The sequence below is a fragment of the Polypterus senegalus genome, chromosome 8 (assembly GCF_016835505.1).
Source record: "Polypterus senegalus isolate Bchr_013 chromosome 8, ASM1683550v1, whole genome shotgun sequence".
NCBI classification, from domain to species: domain Eukaryota; kingdom Metazoa; phylum Chordata; class Cladistia; order Polypteriformes; family Polypteridae; genus Polypterus; species Polypterus senegalus.
The window spans coordinates 79,097,132-79,116,455 of NC_053161.1; the positions used below are offsets into that span (position 1 = coordinate 79,097,132).

The 19,324-nt window shown below is 37.1% G+C and overlaps 1 protein-coding gene across 2 annotated transcripts in view; it reads left to right on the forward strand.

The window, feature by feature from the left end:
• Positions 1-2,682: 2,682 nt before the first annotated feature.
• The window catches only part of itih5 (inter-alpha-trypsin inhibitor heavy chain 5), a 65,366-nt gene continuing 48,724 nt past the window's right edge, over positions 2,683-19,324 (forward strand). The window contains exons 1-6 of one of the 2 annotated variants that reach the window (XM_039761320.1): positions 2,683-3,004; positions 3,080-3,124; positions 7,596-7,759; positions 9,327-9,437; positions 12,642-12,901; positions 18,566-18,735. In XM_039761320.1, the coding sequence (XP_039617254.1) occupies positions 2,894-3,004; positions 3,080-3,124; positions 7,596-7,759; positions 9,327-9,437; positions 12,642-12,901; positions 18,566-18,735 (861 nt within the window). In that variant the 5' untranslated portion in view covers positions 2,683-2,893. The remainder of the gene's footprint in view (positions 3,005-3,079; positions 3,125-7,595; positions 7,760-9,326; positions 9,438-12,641; positions 12,902-18,565; positions 18,736-19,324) is intronic. The other variant, XM_039761321.1, reaches the window with a different exon arrangement.

The following is a 19,324-nucleotide window of genomic DNA, read 5'->3' on the forward strand; positions in this document are numbered from 1 at the left end:
ATCAGTCAGTAAGGATAGGAAGAGATTAATTGTCTGTGGCCAGCACCTGCAAACCCATTCTCGTTTTGGGGGTTGTCTTGCTGTGGTCTCTCCAGTGCTCTTGTTATTACTTTCGTTTATACTATCCATCCATCTTCCAACCCACTGAATCCGAACACAGGGTCATGGGGGTCTGCTGGAGCCAATCCCAGCCAACACAGGGCACAAGGCAGGAACCAATCCTGGGCAGGGTGCAGGACACACACAAACACACCAAGCACATGCGAGGGCCAATTTAGAATCGCCAATCCACCTAACCTGCATGTCTTTGGACTGTGGGAGGAAACCCACGCAGACACAGGGAGAACATGCAAACTCCATGCAGGGAGGACCTGGAAAGCGAACCCGGGTCTCCTAACTGCGAGGCAGCAACACTACTACTGCGCCATTCGTTTATACCAAAGGAGGTAAAGTTGATTCACAATCGCATATGTTTTCTAACTGGACAGAACTGATATCCCTGAAGCTTAACTGACTTGGTGTTGAACTATGATGATTAAGTGTTCCCTTAATTTTTTGAGAAGTGTATATTGTGCAGAAATAGCCAAATTAATACAAGTGAATTTAAAAAGACTGAGTATTTATACAATGTTTTATATGAGCAGAAATTCTACAGTGATCTCCACAAATCGCCAAATGTCACGCAATTCTGTCTTTATATATCAATTCCACGTTTGCGTCCGTTTTCTCCGCATAGCAGAAAGAACAGTGACTTATCCTTCAAACAGAGCATCATTGCAGTAAATCAATAGGCCACTAGATGGAACTCGGAGCACGATGGAACTGGCTGGTTCTTCACACTGCATTCCGTTCTGACTTTATTTGTATCTATATCTTAACGCACTTAATGATGACACATGCTGCGAAGTACTAATGCAAAAACCCAAGTTATTACACAATGGACTACAAGACACCATTTAGACGCAAGCAAAACTAAACCAACGAAGCACGACCAATATGCTAATACTGTAGTCGCTATTATATTTCAGCGTATCGACTTTGCTTAAGTTTCTTTGCAAAGAGACTTGCATATCATGATCGATTTCTACAACGTGCGCCCTATGGTTTAAGTGACTCGATCGGCATTAGAATAGATGGCAAGTGGCGGATTAAACAAGCAACACCGTAGTCTGTTTAACTCGATACTTTTAGTTAGCAGGGCCCGCGTGATAATGAAGCACTTTGATGCCAGCTGCCGTGGCCGAGTTTGTTACCAGCGAAAGTTGTTCATACTTCACAATGAATTTTAAAAGCGTGTTCATTGCTCGCCAGATCTATTTGATGACGTTACCTCGAATACACGTTGTTCATACTCATCAGACTCGAAGAAATAGGCCAGTTGTACTTGATGAGTTTAACAGGAATGTTTATGAGATTGTGATAAAATGAGTGATTAACTTGAGTTTTGCTAAAATGTTATTCACTGCACAAGTCCGAGGCGCTATCCATCTTGGTCACAATGCAACTGGGATTGGCTCTCTACCGCTCGCGACCTTCGACTGGATTGAGCGGATTTGTGAATATTGTTGTACTATCATTGAATAAATTGTAAAATGGTACAATGTGAGTGTGTGCACCAGTATGGCGATCTGTTCATATTTGGTTTCAGTATTACCCCAGATGCTGCCGCGATAGACTTTTGCTGCACTTGATCCCAACATAAAATATCTTAGTATGACGTTTATAACATATACATTGCCACGAACCAATACAATATTATACTATCGTGGTACGACATGCTTCCATTCTCTTACTCTTGGTTGCGCTACCCTGTGCAGATGTGCAAACCCGTGTGAGTGTCTTTACACTGCACTGCTGACATAGTTTGGACATCTAATTAGGATGCCCACTATGCACGTCCTAAAGACTCTCTGGATGGGGGCTGACCGAGAACACATTGTAGTGATTACATGTCACATCTATTCTCGGTATCCACCTGTAGACTAGCCGAGAAATGAAATTTAGATATGCTCGTTTTTTATCACTTCGATCCTCACCCATGAAAGAATTAGCAATGAGTATATTTACATCTGTACGTTTGAAACCGTTTGAGGAAAGGTCAATACCACGAATAAGTAGTTTCGTTTATAACATTTGGCACTCCTTCAAAAAGATCACTTTCAAAAGACGAAATCACTAATAGTGGCCACAAGGTTTTTTTGAGAAAAGCAAATACAAACGAACGCTTAATAATTTGATGCAACCGAATAATTAACGGATACTAGTATGTACGCGGGTAACGTGTTTAGCATTACCAAGATGTGTACTGAAACAAAACCAACTGAATGCGTGTACTGTATATAGAAATTAATACATTGTGGAGCGAATATGCTTTAGGTATACTTACTGCAAAAAAGTACAGAAAGTCTTAATTCAATCCGGGACAGTGTTAAGTTAAAATATGTATTAAACATTTACTATAAATCTAGTATACTATAGGTTCACTTTGTCATAATATTTAAGGTAAAGAAAAAGGATCGCCCTGCGGTACAATGTAGTTTTGTAGCTGCTTAGCAATAGCAATTAACGCACATATATTGTAAAAAAAAAATAGACGTGTAAAAGAATACTGCACGTAACATTTTAGGACCTGCTTGTCTAATTGCATGTGCTACTAGTCCTGTCTCGCTGGCAAAGCCGATGCTCGGACTCCTTAGAAGTGGGCGGACACTTGGAAGAAAATTCTCAGCCTCCGTAGAGCAGCTGCACACTCGGGCGGCACGGAGCCGCTTAAAGACGCTCTTTCTTTGTGGTGACTTTAGGTGCTGTTTACATTACCCCCCAGACTCACACATATACAAATTAACATATCGAAATATCCAGCACCTATGTAATAGTTGCATCTAGTGCAGCCATGCGAACGGCTTACTTCTTACTCTGTTTATGCGCGTCCGTCTCTGGTCAGGATCTGGAAACACCGCAGTATGATGCCATCGAGGAGAAAGTGGACTTGAAAGCACAAGATGTGAGTCTTTCTTTCTTTCTTTCTTTCTTTCTTTCTTTCTAAATGTCCACTAATGGTTTTTTCTCCTTTATTAAGGCTGACCGTCGATCTTCAAGGCAGGTTAACCCTTCTCAGAAGCTGGTAAGTCGACACCTGACCTGATACTTCGAAGACTCTTGAGTCACGTGCGCGCTGGAGCCTGCAGACTGGACCGCACGCAGGCGGTCAGCGGCTACAAACAAGTGTATTGAATGATTTCTGAATGTGTGTGTTCAAGAACCTGCTTGACTAGGGTTGACAACGTCAGTTAGGTTTCTCGATGTTTCAATGCGTCAACATGTCAGCATCACAGTCTTCTTATTTTGTAAGGAGTCCGTCTCGGGCGGCTGTCCATCTGAACAGAAATTGACGGTGAATCGTAGGAGCTGGACAAAAACAACAGTTTTGGCTAGTGTGCTAAACCAATGTTGACATATTTTTTAATTGGCAATCTGATTTAAAAGTTATAATATACTTATATCGTGCTAGTAAGAGAAGGTTTTTGAGGCAATGTGTGTCATCGTGAATGAGCGAATGTATGCGTTAATTTGCCTTCGTGTTACTATGAGATCAGGCAACTGATGGATGTATTTGAGTTGGTGTCCAAGTCAGTGAGACTCTCAAGCAACTGTGCATATATGCGGCTGTGTTTCACATAGGGCACACCCAGTATTCCCAGGGAGAGCTAAGGACTGTGTATTGCTTTGTCAAGGATAGGATTTGTTCACCCTGAGAGGTTCTACTGATCACATCTGACCCAGCACACAGTGCTTGGAGGATTTTGTATGAAAGTCTGGCCTTGAGAAAATATCCACCCAAGCATGAGATGATTAAATTGGAGAATTGATGGGAACACTCAGGTTATATATTTGATTATATTTGGGTGATGGTTTTATCCAGCCTACAAGAGCAATTGGAGGGTAGGCAGTTGACATTGAGTCATAGATGGAAACTGAAGCAGCAGCCTTGTGGTGTTATGTTTAGTGCCTTACCCACCACACAACAATGACTACATCCGTATTAAAAGCAGAAGCCCATTTCAATAAGGTAAGATCAGTCCTTTTGCATACCTGCTCATTTCAGCAAGGGGTCTCGGGGAGCCAAACCCTATCCCAGCCACATGGGACACATCCCAGTGCAGGACACACTGATGATCATACACCCACACTCAGTTATACAAGCCAGACAGAAAGAGATAAAATGATTGCTATTCTGTTTGTATTGTATGCCATTTGACCTTCAGTGGTAAAGATGTTGGTTAATGCAGTTTAAAAAAGATGCCACATATCAAAAATGTACCTTATATATCTTGAGTTGTTTAGTTAGTTAAAATAAATATTCATGCAAGTTATTACAGTTTCTTTGGTAAAGCATCTACTGTTGAGTTGCTTTGTCTATGAAGTTATGAATTGAAAGTGAAAGCAGAGAATAAATGGTTTTATTATGAACCTATAATGATAGAGCAGCCTGGCACAGTTTGGTACCAGGTGGATAGCAATCTGTGTGTATGTTGTAAGCAACAATAAATAATCAGAATAGCACTGGTGTTTGTGCCTTCCACATATATGCTGTATTTTGATATTTATGTATTTACACAGTTTTGTAGTTTGTGCTGGAGAAGCGTCTTGCAAGAATTTTCTATTTTCACAGAGAGAAAGGGTTAAGGATGGACATTTGCAAGAACTACATCATTTATTTGAATAATTTCTGTAAACAGCAATCGAAATGCGTCATACATGAGATGCTAACCTACCCTGCTACGGGTCATCTGCTTATCACATTGGTTTGTCATCTGGTTCCTGACTTGGACCTCATCCGGTCATCCTGGTTCTTTCGAGCCCAGTCAGTTCAGACATAGTCGAGGAGCCAGTAAGACACTCATCCATATTTGTTTTAATAACAATTGGACCTGAGATTCTTGTTGTGGTGATGGTTGTTACATTCCTGTTAGATAATATTTGTTTGTTCCCAGTAGTTAAATCAGCAATTAAAATCAGAGTCAAGTGTGATTTCTTCTACCATTATTCAAGCCTCTTGCTCTTCTGTTATCTGTTTTTTGGGAATTTGTGGAAGGTTTAAACAATTAGCAAAGGCTGTGACATAAAACAACCCACTTTCTGGAAACGTGTCTCTGCAAAGCACAAAGTTATTAGGCATTCAAGATTTATTTTTAAATAACTTGGGAAGATTCCCAGATTGTATTCAATTTATTTTCATATTGTGTGAGCATTATTACTAAATTATTTACAAAAGAATACATGAATACACTATGAAGCTAGACTAAAGACTAAAATCCATTTATCCATCATGAGCCATGCTTAATCCAGTTGGGAATTATTTTTCCTAACATTGTGCATTATCTCATGACATAAAAATACTCTTCAACCCCCGTGAAATGTTGTATGCTTGGTTTGCTAGGCTGCCAGTATCAGAATTACTAAGAAGTTAAAGTTGAGCTGGCAAAGACTGCGTTCTTTGTGTTTAACCTTTGGAAATGAAAGACTGCAGTACTGATCAGTGCAGCACTCCATTCAGAATGTTAAAATCTAAATACGGTCAATTTGACATGCTGCATACAGTGTGTATGTATGTATCTACATATCTCACAGAAGTCAGTACACCACTCACATTTTTGTAAATATTTTATTATATCTTTTCATGGGACAACACTGAAGATATGACACTTTGATAAAATGTAAAGTAGTCAGTGTACAGCTTGTATAACATTGTAAATTTGCTGTCCCCTCAAAATAACTCAACACGCAGCCATTAATGTCTAAACCACTGGCAATAAAAGTGAGCACACCCCAAGTGAAAAATGTCCAAATTTGCCCAGAGTGTCAATATTTTGTGTGGTCACCATTATTTTCCAGCACTGCCTTAACTCTCCAGGGCATGGAGTTCACTAGAGCTTCACAGGTTGCCACTGGAATCCTCTTCCACTTCTCCATGATGACATCACGGAGCTGGTGGATGTTAGAGACCCTGCGCTCCTTCACCTTCCATTTGAGGATGCCCCACAGATGCTCAGTAGTGTTTAGATCTGGAGACATGCTTGGCCAGTCCAGCACCTTTACCCTTAGTTTATTTAGCAAGGCAGTGGTCGTCTTGGAGGTGTGTTTGGAGTCATTGTCATGTCGGAATACTGCCCTGTGGCCCAGTTTCCAAAGGGAGGGGATCATGCTCTGCTTCAGTATGTCACAGTACATGTTGGCATTCATGGTTCCCTCAATGAACTGTAGCTCCCCAGTGTTGGCAGCACTCATGCAGCCCCAAACCATGACACTCCCACCACCATGCTTGACTGTAAGCAAGACACACTTGACTTTATACTCCTCACCTAGTTGCTGCCATACACGTTTGACATGCTTCTGAACCAAATAAGTTTATCTTGGTCTCATCAGACCGCAGGACATGGTTCCAGTAATCCATGTCCTTAGTCTGCTTTTCTTCAGCAAACTGTTTGTGGGCTTTCTTGTGCCCACATCTTTAGAAGAGGCTTCCTTCTGGGACGACAGCCATGCAGACCAATTTGAAGCAGTGTGCGGCATATGGTCTGAGCACTGACAGGCTCACCCCCCAATCCTTCAACCTCTGCAGCAATGCTGGCAGCACTCATACGGCTATTTTCAAAAGACAACCTCTTGATATGACGCTGAGCACGTGCACTCATCTTCTTTGGTCGACCATGGCGAGGCCTGTTCTGAGTGGAACCGGTCCCTTTAAACCACTGTATGGTCTTCATCACTGTGCTGCAGCTCAGTTTCAGGGTGTTGGCAACCTTCTTATAGCCTCGGCTATCTTTATATAGAGCAACAATTCTTTTTTTTTTTTCAGATCCTCAGAGAGTTCTTTGCCATAAGGCGCCATGTTGAACATCCAGTGACCAGTATGAGAGAGTGTGAGAGCGATAACACCAAATTTAACACACCTGCTCCCCATTCACACCTGAGACCTTGTAACACTAACGAGTCACATGACACCAGGGAGAGAAAATGGCTAATTGGGCACAATTGGGACATTTTTCACTTAGGGGTGTACTCACTTTTGTTGCCAGCAATTTAGACATTAATGGCTGTGTGTTGAGTTATTTTGAGCGGACAGCAAATTTACACTGTTACAGTATACAAGCCGTACACTGATTACATTGTATCAAAGTGTCATATCTTCAGTGTTGTCTCATGAAAAGATATAATAAAATATTTACAAAAATGTGAGGGGTGTACTCACTTTTGTGAGATACTGTTTATGCCTCTAAAAAAACCTCACACTGTTCCAGAGTGGTACTGACGTGTCACCTTCTGCACTATGGTCCCAATCCCGGTGGTTCATTGTGTGATGGGTGCATATATATAAACATATACTCTATACAAAAGTGTTGTGTTGTTGTGTTATATTCCTTTTTCTGAACATTTCTCTGTTGTTCCCATTGCCGATTGTGGTAATCCATTGTCAGGTGTTATGGTTGAATGTTATGTCCATATGAGCCCTTGCCTACAACTGAAAACAGTGCCATTAAATGCTCTACCACAGCACATTCCCATTACTAATTTGTTTCTTTTGATCCTTCCAGGAGACTAGACCTCACATTACAGATTTCACAGTGAAAACAACAATTATTTCCCGATATGCTTTCACTGCAGTTTCATGTAGTATGATCAACCGAGTGTCAGCTGCTAAGGAAGGTGTTTTCCAAGTTCAGATTCCATCTTCAGCTTTCATCTCCAACTTTACCATGTAAGTAAATGAAGGCAGAGCTTTTTTGGCTATCACAGATTGTAGTTAATTATGGTGTAATTAAGAACAAGGCCTTAGTTTAACAACATGGAATACACTGGAATAGTTTTCTCTTTATTTTTAAATTATTTTTTTTATAATTGATTTTACCATATGCATACATGGCATATTTCCTTTTGAATCACTTATTGTTCAGGGTTGAACAGCAGAATGCACTGATGCCTGATTCCTACAAGGAACTGTTTTTAAATACCATCTTGACTATGTGAAATTTGCATGTTGTTCCATTATCCACAAAGGCTTTTTTCAGTGTTTAAAACATCCTAAAGACGTGTATTGGATGAATTGGCAGCTGTAGATTAAGTAGGTGTGAGTATACTTTATAATAGACTGGCATCCCATTCATTGTTCATTTCTGCCATGTGGTCAATGCTACCAGGTTACAGCCCTTTGTATGACAGCAAAATTTCAAAAATATATATTATATGTATGTATGATTACTGGACACATCTTACATTTATATATGAAACACATCATAATTATCCTTTATATGTATAAATTATAATGGCAAGTGTTTTTGCTAAAGTATGGAGCTTTTACAATGTTTTAATGTTGACAATCAGTAATATTTCATTGAGTATTGTGCATAACACAGAAATATGACATTCTCACAGGCCACAAGTTAGAATTGGAAGGCAGTATAAATGCATTTTCTCTTTCATTGTTTGTAAAGTACTGAAACAGTTGTTTTAAAACAATAGCAAATTCACCACACCCAAAGGGGTGTAAGGTGAGTATATGAGATTATCAACTACGGTACATTTCAACCCAACATTTTGGTTACAAGTAAATGTGTTTCTAAGAATATTTTTGAGTTTTGTAAGTTTGTTTAGCTGCTATAAATGTGTCAAAGTGGGTTTTTTGTTTTAATGACCCTCTCACTCGCAGTTGTACTCTCACTTATGATAGTCTTATTTGATTACCTCCATTGTTGCTTTCCATAAACCTGTAACAATCAGAAGCAGGAACAAATAACTGTGGTTTTGTAAGAAGTAGCTATTACATGCTTTCTTGAATTTGTGCACATTCATTTGCTTCTAAATCAGGAGTGCCCATGTAAATGTTGTAGACATTGCTGCTGAGATGCTGCCAACACAGAGTTGCATTTGCCTCAGGCTGCTTTCTATTGCAGCTCTCTGGAACTGTTTTGTAGCTGCCTCAATCATCACTATAGCATGATGGGAATTAAGTCAGTTTTTATTCATCCAGTCCCCATTTTTGGAAAATCTATAGCTAGTTTGAATTTTCACCGAACATTTCCTATAACTCACAGTATGCACAACAGAGACCCAGTCAGTCCTTAAAGCTGCCATGTAATGTTCAGTAGAAAAAGGAAGAAAATAGAGGAAGAAGGCTGAGAAAGATAACTGTTTAAGTGGTCTTTTTTAAACTTAAGGGCATATTGTTAATGAAGATAATGATTTAAAATTTCTATACTGTGAGAAAAAAAACTGCACAAAAAGCTCTTTATAGATGCTCTTTACTTGACTTCATTTTGGTGTTGTAGGATTATTGCAGGACGAGTTGTTCCTGGCACAGTACAGGCAAAGGAAAAAAAAATCATTGATCCCACCCAGGAAGCCAAGAAATTGAGGAATGCGACTAAAGCAAGCAGTAGGTATGTTGAAGTTTAGTAAAAGACTCCTTTGAATTCCAAGCTGGCTCTCTTTTTATTAATTTGTAAGGGGCTTTGTCATCATCCACATGTCCATCAAGAAGTTCTTAGTTATTGGACGTCATTGCATAAAAGGATGCCAGGAATGTGTCTGAACATACAAAAGAACAGATGCTATGCCAAGCACCCTTGACCTTGTGATGAGCACCATTTTAATGTGCTGTAGAAAATCTGGGGAATACAGTAACCTAGAAGCAGGTCTGTGAAAGTCAGCCTAACAATACTGTACATTCTGATGTTCTGTGTGCACTTACTGTATGTAGTAAATGTATGGATGTACTTTTGATCTGTGGAATACTTCAAATGAATTTGCTATATTTTTTATATCACACTTACATTTTTATGCCAGATCACTGTGTATATTTACAAATGTTTATTTAAAGCAAAATATGATGTGTAATTGAACACTAAAAATTTTTCTGCTTTGATTGGTAAGACAAATGTGGCATTTTTAAAATAGGCTTGGATGTTCCATTCCAGTGTAGGGCCTCTATAGCTAAAGTATGTGCCTCTCTCTTTGACTTTATTAATTCTGGAAGCTTTGAACAGGTCTGCATCTGGAGACTGTATCTCAAGGTTCAGGACCCTCTAATTAACCTTTTAGACCCTGAGAAAGTGTCAAAGTCAAAACTGTGAAGATCCATAAATACAGTAATACATTTTAAAAACAGGGGCGGCACGGTGGTGCAGTGGTAGCGCTGCTGCCTCGCAGTTAGGAGACCCGGGTTTGCTTCCTGGGTCCTCCCTGTGTGGAGTTTGCATGTTCTCCCCGTGTCTGCGTGGGTTTCCTCCGGGCGCTCCGGTTTCCTCCCACAGTCCAAAGACATGCCGGTTAGGTGGATTGGCGGTTCTAAATTGGCCCTAGTGTGTGCTTGGTGTGTTTGTGTGTGTCCTGCGGTGGGTTGGCACCCTGCCCAGGATTGGTTCCTGCCTTGTGCCCTGTGTTGGCTGGGATTGGCTCCAGCAGACCCCCGTGACCCTGTATTTGGATTCAGCGGGTTGGAAAATGGATGGATGGATGGATTTTAAAAACATGCTAAAGTGAAAAAGATCACTCAGTGTCTACTTTTGGGCTCAAATGTGAATTCAAAATACAGTCATTGTTAGGGGTCTTATTTTTATTTTAGCTTGCTTTACTCTAAAAGAGATGTGGTTCTACTGATAGTGCTCTTAGGTACCATGAGCTACAGTGCTGGTCTCCAGTTCTAAGCTAAGAAAATAAAGCATGGTTCTCTGCTTGTAAATTTTGGTTTTACTTTAAAAAATGAAATAGAACCATTAAAATGTCCTAAAAGAAGAAATTTAAACTGAATTTTTCACTGCTGTTGAAGAGAGCATTACTACCGCTATACCTAGTTAGTTAGCTTGTCCTGCTATCCAGCAAGGAACAATATATATTTCCTTAAAGGTGACACTGCTCAAAAGTACAAGGTGGTATGGTTTTTAGAGTGTGTATCTTTTAGTCTATTTAAGATATAGTATTCATATCCTAAGTTACAGTATTCTATTTAGGCAACGGTATAGCTAATTTTAGTTTTCTTTCTTTTTAGTTATTCTGGCCTGTGTTTAGACCATAGCATGTGTTTTTATTTATTTATTTTATGAACTTCTGCAAAATTAAATTTCCCCTGGGAACAAATAAAGTTCTATCTATCTATCTATCTATCTATCTATCTATCTATCTATCTATCTATCTATCTATCTATCTATCTATCTATCTATCTATCTATCTATCTATCTATCTATCTATCTATCTATCTATCTATCTATTTAAGCAGCTTACTAAGTGTTACATACAGCATGTCTTAAAAGCGGTCATTTTATACTGTTGAACATGCCATTATATTGTGGATATGCATGTAAATATTATATGCAATAGCAGCCCTCTGCCAATCACAATAATCGTTAATATTTTATTCTATCTATCGTCTAATACACTAATATGATCATTGCATGTTGTGAAGTACAGACATTAATACATTTTAAAAAGTAAATGGGGGTACTGTTATTTTTTTAAGAAATGTATTTCTCAGAATGCTTTTTTTGAGGAATACAGAGTTACTTCATAATTTTTAATATTGAAGATTCTGATTTTGTGATTATTTCTGTTATTATCAATCTGATGTTTAATTTTGTTATTATACTGACTCAAAAAGAGACAGTAAAAGAGATGAAAATGACCAGGAGACATGTAAGTCAATAAACAAGCTGAGGTCAAAACCGAAAGTCAGATCAAACAGATGTTGAGCCAAATCAGTATCAGATCATGGATTGGTACCCAGAAAAGCAAAATTTAAGTTTAGTTAGTTGCTAAGAACTCGGATTTGTGTATAAACTCGAATAACGCAAAACTGCCCGGGTCAAAAACTTTATCCCAATGATGATGATGTCACCAGCGAGCAATCAATGAGGAATTCTGGTAATTTGCCATGGAAACAACTTAATCAACAACTAAACTCTAACATGATGGCACTCAGTGAAAAACAAAATGCCATTGCAGCATGACCTGAGTACAAATTTGAAATCCCTAATTGTCAGAACATACAGATTATTATAAAACTCCCAAGAATAAAGGCAATACATTGTTCAAATCTCTCATCATAACAGTTCTGGTTATGTTTTGTATTTTCTTTTACACCATTTTGTTTTATCTACGAGCCTTGCCATTTTGGGGTAGTGGTTTCACATTACCTGTAATGTGAAACAGAACTCATTTCTTATGCTGATGTACAAATTTTAATATTTGTTAATAATATTTATGATCTAGAAAAAATCTTTTGGTATTGTCAATGCTACAAAAATTCTTCTCCCTTATTATCAGTTCTTGGGAAATTAAAAATTTGATTTTCTTGTTCTATTGGATGTCCAAAATGTAATTCAGTGTTTCTTATTTTCCATACCCTTTACATCATGAGCTTATATTTATTCACACAAAAAATGTCATTTTAAATGAACAGTTGATAAGTTTTTTATATTGAAAAACTATTTCAAGACTTAAGATAATTAAAGTGTAAATTTAACACTGCCAATTTACTTTATCTCTTTATGAATCATACTAATACCTAAAGAGCTTTTGTCGATGTATCTAGTTGACAGTAACAACAAATACTTTGGACATTTCTTCTTCTTTTTCTTTTTTATGTCTAGTGAAAATGAAATGGAGACATTTCGAATGGCGGTTAACATCCCAGGGAAGAACAAGGCGACATTTCTTTTGATCTATGAGGAACTTCTACAGAGACGCCTGGGAAAATATGAACTTGTAACGAGCATTCGTCCACTGCAGCTAGTTAGCAAACTGTTAGTAGATGTTAACATTTTGGAGCTTTCTGAGATAACGTACCTTGAAGTGCCTCCATTGCGGAATGCAAGAAATAATGGCTTAGGAGCCACAACAAAACCCAACAGTAAGAAAGATTTCTATGTCACCATTGTTTTTTTGTATATTTATTACTCCACCTAAAAGTGATTTTTTTAGTGTGTTACTTACCACATGCAGTTTGTAGTGATGGCCAAGAAAAAAATTAATTTGAAGTTTTCATGCAGAACTGAAAGAAAAAAAAAATATGACACAATACATACCAATGATGACCAATACACTGGCAAACAATAAGACAAATATCAATGGAAAAAAGCAAAAAAAATCACAAAACTCATGTCGTATAATCCACATGTCAATTATCCAGTGATTTGTTAACAACATTCAAAACGCACACATTTTTTTGCTAAAATGATAATCTTCTAAATAATCAGCACACATTATAAACAGTAAACACATTACCAAAATACTGCACTACATTGAAGATCTGCATCTCCACATCATTCATTGGTCAAGTATTATGAGAATGTTTTTCCTGTTTATCATGTGTGCTGATTATTCCAGAAATTTAACATTATTATAATGCTTACTATTCTTGAAAATTTCAATATGGCATAAGAGGAGGTACAAGCTGTTTAATTATTTCCAGCAATAAATATGGTCTAAGTAAGGTTCCTATTAAGGTTGCCATCCACCAAACAAGGCAGTTTAGCATAGTGGTTAAAGGCTTTGGACCTCAAACCCTGAGGTTGTGGGTTTGAATTCTGCTGCTCACACTATGTGATCACTTTTCGCCTGCCTATGCTCCAATTATATTTCAAATGTTGTAAGCTGTTTGGATAAATGGATCAGCTAAAAAAAATAATTATGAACTTCTCAGGGAACTGGGATCCAATCCACTGCCTTGTGCACTCCTTTGAGTGAAAAAGAGGCATAAATGGTCTTTTCTATATTATGAGTGATGAAGAATTTTCCTATTTGTAATTGGAAAAGCATGTGTTATACCTGTATAGTACAATAATGTAGAGAAAAGCCAAGCAAAATGACACCTTTTATTGGCTAACTAAAAAGATTACAATATGCAAGCTTTGATTACATCTTGCCTGAAGAAGGGGCCTGAGTTGCCTCAAAAGATTGCATATTGTAATCTTTTTAGTTAGCCAATAAAATTTGTCATTTTGCTTGACTTTTCTCTACATTCATAATGGTTAACACGGTACAACACCCTAGTACTATAGTACAATAATGAAAGTTCTAACAGACAGGTGATTTTCAAAGACAAAAAGTAAAATTCAACCCTCCAAGTGTAAAGTTGTACATTTTTTTACAGTTTAGAGAATTTTCTCTATAAATAATGTTATTTTCAATGATCAAGTAATAGTCAGTAATTCCTAGTTATAAGTCACTGAAAAAGTAGATCAAAGACACAATAGGAGAAACACTAGATTGATAACCAGTTATATGGCATCTACATAAAAGTGAACATCTCCTAATAGTAGGGTATAGAGAGAAAATGTGTTATTTTGGATTAAAAAAAATCAATAGAACATCTGTTAATAATGCTGCTCAACAGAGTAGAGTCCTGAGTACATAAAGTGTCAATTAATCCATTAACAGTGCACAAGATAAAGAGGACTTTACCATTTCTAGGGAACTGTTAACATTTACAGCTAAAACTGTAACATTATGTCTAAAATCAAGGTGGAAACATTTAGTATACTGTTGCATGCACAACTACAATTAATTCTATATCACATTTTCATACAAAGGAAAACAAATTACAAAGGATGACAAAATATACAATATTAATAATGTATACATTAATATTAAAATTAATTAAACAAGTAAGCAATATAAATAGTATAGTCATTAAATTTGCATTAAAATCATTTAAAATCTCTTTTATGTTCAAAGTCATTATCAGGTTGCTGGGTAGGACTGTAAAATAAAAAATTTGGGAGTGCTCTCCCCTCGACTTTCTCGCATACTTAGATATGGGGATGGATATTTGAGGAGTAAACTGCAAGACAATGATTATATTTTTATATTATGTACATTAAAGAACCAACAACAACAAATCAAATTAATAATATATTGAACAATTATTATAAAACTGCAGTGGGTTGGCACCCTGCCCAGGATTGGTTCCTGCCTTGTGCCCTGTGTTGGCTGGGATTGGCTCCAGCAGACCCCCATGACCCTGTGTTCGGATTCAGCGGGTTGGAAAATGGATGGATGGATTATTATAAAAGTAAAGTTGAATAAAAGGTACAGTAGATAGATAGATAGATAGATAGATAGATAGATAGATAGATAGATAGATAGATAGATAGATAGATAGATAGATAGATAGATACTTTATTAATCCCAAGGGGAAATTCACAAATAGAGAACCAGACAGGCGCGGACATTTGTTCTCGGCGCTTGAAGTTGACTACTTGAATAGACGAGTCTTGGCGTGTAAAAATCCATGTCCAAGTAGTAAAAAGTTTCCAAAAAATGAGTCCACATAAAAGAAAGTGATAGGAGTGATCAGTAAAATAGAGAAAAAAGGTAGAAGAAAGGTACACGAAGCTGCTGGAAAGGCTGCCACTTGCGGCGTTACCTGAGTCAGTCATTTCCGGTTAACGGAATTAGCACAAAAGTTGATAGAAATCAACGTTTTGCATCTAATACTTGTATGCAAATTTTGGTTGACCTAAGTGAAAGCGTACTCAAATTATTGTGTTTACACACACACACACACAGACATAATTCCAAAAACTGTATTTTTGGATTCAGGGAGGTCTAAAACGTCGATATTCATCAAAATCTCGAAATGGAATTTTTGAAGGATTCCAAAACTTTCCCTACACTTTGTATATGAGAAAGTCAGGGATGTCTAAAATGTCGAGATTCATCAAAATCTCAACATCGAATCTTTGGATGATTACAATACTTTCCCTATACTTTGTACACAAGAAAATAAAAACTGCAGCTGCTGGAGAAAGTACAAAATATCTGCAGGAGTTCCAAGGCCAAAAGTCTGCCCAGTCCCTACTGAGCATTCTAAAAAAATAAGTGTTCATTATTATGCACTGTCCTAGAAGATTTGACACATTGGGTTTTGTCAGGAATCAGGAATCACATCATCCACGTTTCTTCTAAAAATTGCAGGTGGCTGCGGTGTAGTTTATTCAGATTACAGAAAACCAGAAGAGAAAACAGACAATACCAGAGATTACGAATGACTTGAAATCTATGAAGTACAGTATATGATCTTGCAATACTTATTATATTCCACTGGAACAGCAAAAGGCTGTGTCACCACTTCATTTACACTTAGCTCTTTTAAAAATAAGCAATGCGGTGTCTGGGGATCTAACACTTTGCCTGGGAGTATAAAAAGACTGGTACTTCAAAATATAAGAAGGCTCAAGATTATTCAGAGCCTTTTATACCAAGTATTTGAAATTCTAAAGGACACAGGTAACCAGTATAACTGGTGGGACATACCCAGACTGCAGTGGGCTGGCGCCCTGCCCGGGGTTTGTTTCCTGCCTTGCGCCCTGTGTTGGCTGTGATTGGCTCCAGCAAACCCCCGTGACCCTGTAGTTAGGATATAGCGGGTTGGATAATGGATGGATGAACATACCCAGATTTCCTTTTACTGGTTACAATTCTTGCCGCTGCATCCTGAACTAGCTGGAGCCAATTTGTGACTTTCTTATGCAGTCCTATTAGGCAAACACTACACTACTCTACTTGGCTAAAAACAAAAGCATGCAGAGCTGAAATTCAACATTATTTAAACCCCAGACACATATTATTAAGGCAATGACAACAGCAAACAACTATTGTCAGTGAATTTTTAGAGAGTGGAAAACAAGTTTGCCTACATATTCTTCATATTAAGCAATTAAATGTTTTTAAAAGTGATGAAAACATTGAGTCATTGTTTGTTTCGATTGTTGTGTGCGCAGTGTCTGCACAACATTAAAACAGTTTCATCATTTGATTATACAATAAGAAAAACACGTAGGGTTTACTTATCTGTTATTTAACATATAAAGGATTAAACATAAACATTCAGTCAGATGAATAACAACAGCCTCCATATTTCTACTCACAGAATATGTCTTTGTAATGGACTGCCATGAATATGTTTCTGGGCATAAAGGAGACTGTCTTCACATTGTACACAGCACATATGTATTGTGTATGCTCTGGATTTTTTTTTGCATACTAAAACTTTCATGATTTAATAGATTTTGGTTATCATTGATTTTGTGCTTTTTATTAAAAAAATGAAACATTTGTAATATTAGATAATGCAATATCCAGCCTAAATATCCCAGCTGCTCCATCAGGGCATTAAACTATTGTTTATGGCATGTTTGAGCAAAATATTTTCCATGCTTCAAGCTACTGTAGTTTTTCTCTCTCGGTGTAGCACTTTCCAGGCCTTCTGAATTGAGCATAAAGTGAAAGTACAAGCGGGTTAATCCGCATTCATTCTGGGACATGCAGTATATGAAAGGTGAAAGAAGGACATTTTCATTAATGGTTATTCAATTAATCCTCTGATACCACGATGATTTCAATCAAAGAGCTTGATTTGTTTTTTTACCTCATGGGCATACCCACAGGTAGATTAAAAGCAAAGACACTCTCATATTTTGTACATGTGGATGCTGAATATGAAAAAAAAACTTTAATAAAGAGAAAATCAGTAATTTTGTTATTCATTTCATCATATATTTGTTTTCAGTTTTGATTTGGCTTTTAAAATTAATTAAGTTCACAACCTAGAAATATGACATATATATTTAAAATGTTTAATTCTGCTCTGATGATTCTTTAAAAAAAAAACAAAAATTATTTTGCTGTTATTATTTCCTGAATTTCTGTACTGTATATTGTTCCCAGCTTCTACTACCAGAAAAGCTAATTGACTGCATACAAAATAATCGCAGGATTTGAACATTTTTCTATTTGTATTTATTCACTTGTGCTATGTATACACAATTGTCCTTTCAGGCTCAGTTGATTTCTTCCTCACCAAGTCCATAATCCAAGAGCTATGCATTTTATCTTGGAGATGAATCCTTTTCTCTACTGTTGTCAAACTGTGCATCTTAACACGCCTGTTTTCCACTGTAGAGCACACCCATAGTGACAACTTGGCAGCTGTTGTACACTGATTTCAAAATGTGGCCTCTGCAGGGTTGTTGTTGTTTTTTTGCATTGATGGACTCAACCCCAACAGCCCCTGCTTAGCTGGTGAAGATGATAATTTAATAATTGAATATTTTGAGTTGAATTGGCATTTCTTTATGTTATTTTTCATGCTTAGCATAAGGGCTTGATCTTAGCGAGTACTTTTATATTATGTATAATCTAAAAGCTATAAAACAAATTCTAATTACATGGTAGAGTTTTAGGGGTTTCAGGTCTGTAATTTACAACTTTTGTAATAAGCCTTTAATTTTAAAGACTTCTTATTATTTAACATCACCTGTGAACTGCTACAGAGACACTAGGCCGTCCTGTCAGAAAGATGAATGCTTTGTGTTACCTAATTGTCTTACCTGGATGACTCTTTAATTTGTACTTAAAACTTTCCAGATTTAACACTATTTATTTGAAAACATCTTCTTAGCTTGTGCTTTTATTTTATATAAACAGATTGTAGTTCCATGAAAATGCATACTATTTGCTTTGCGCATTGTATATTTTTACTGAGCTTTGCTTGCTATTCTGTTTTTTCCAGACCAGGTCACAATTCCACCATCAACTACTATCAAGCAGGATAAGACCACCTGTAGAATTACCTTCAGTCCTAACATTGTACAGCAGGCCAAGATAGCACGCAATGGCATTCTGGGTGATTTCATTATACGTTATGATGTGGAAAGAGAGTTAGGAGTAGGACAGATTCAGGTAATCTAAAGAAAATTTTAATCTTCTTTCATAAATACCAGACTTTCTAATGGGCTGCTTAGTTCTGAGTGCAAATGTTTGTAATTTTTGTAACATTCTCCTACTTTCATCGCATGATTTATCCAACTGAAGTTCATGGTAAATGCAAATTTGAAAGGATAAAACATTCAGACTTCCAAACTGTGATTTAAACACAACTACCAAATATAGCTTTATTTACAGTGGTGTGAAAAACTATTTGCCCTCTTCCTGATTTCTTATTCTTTTGCATGTTTGTCACACAAAATGTTTCTGATCATCAAACACATTTAACCATTAGTCAAATATAACACAAGTAAACACAAAATGCAGTTTTTAAATGATGGTTTTTATTATTTAGGGAGAAAAAGCACCAAAGCACTGAAGGTTTATATTTGACTAATGGTTAAATGTGTTTGATGATCAGAAACATTTTGTGTGACAAACATGCAAAAGAATAAGAAATCAGGAAGGTGGCAAATAGTTTTTCAGACCACTATATGTGTAAATACTATACTGAACGTATGCAAAACTTTAATGTGTTAAGACTTATGTAGTGCTTACATACTTT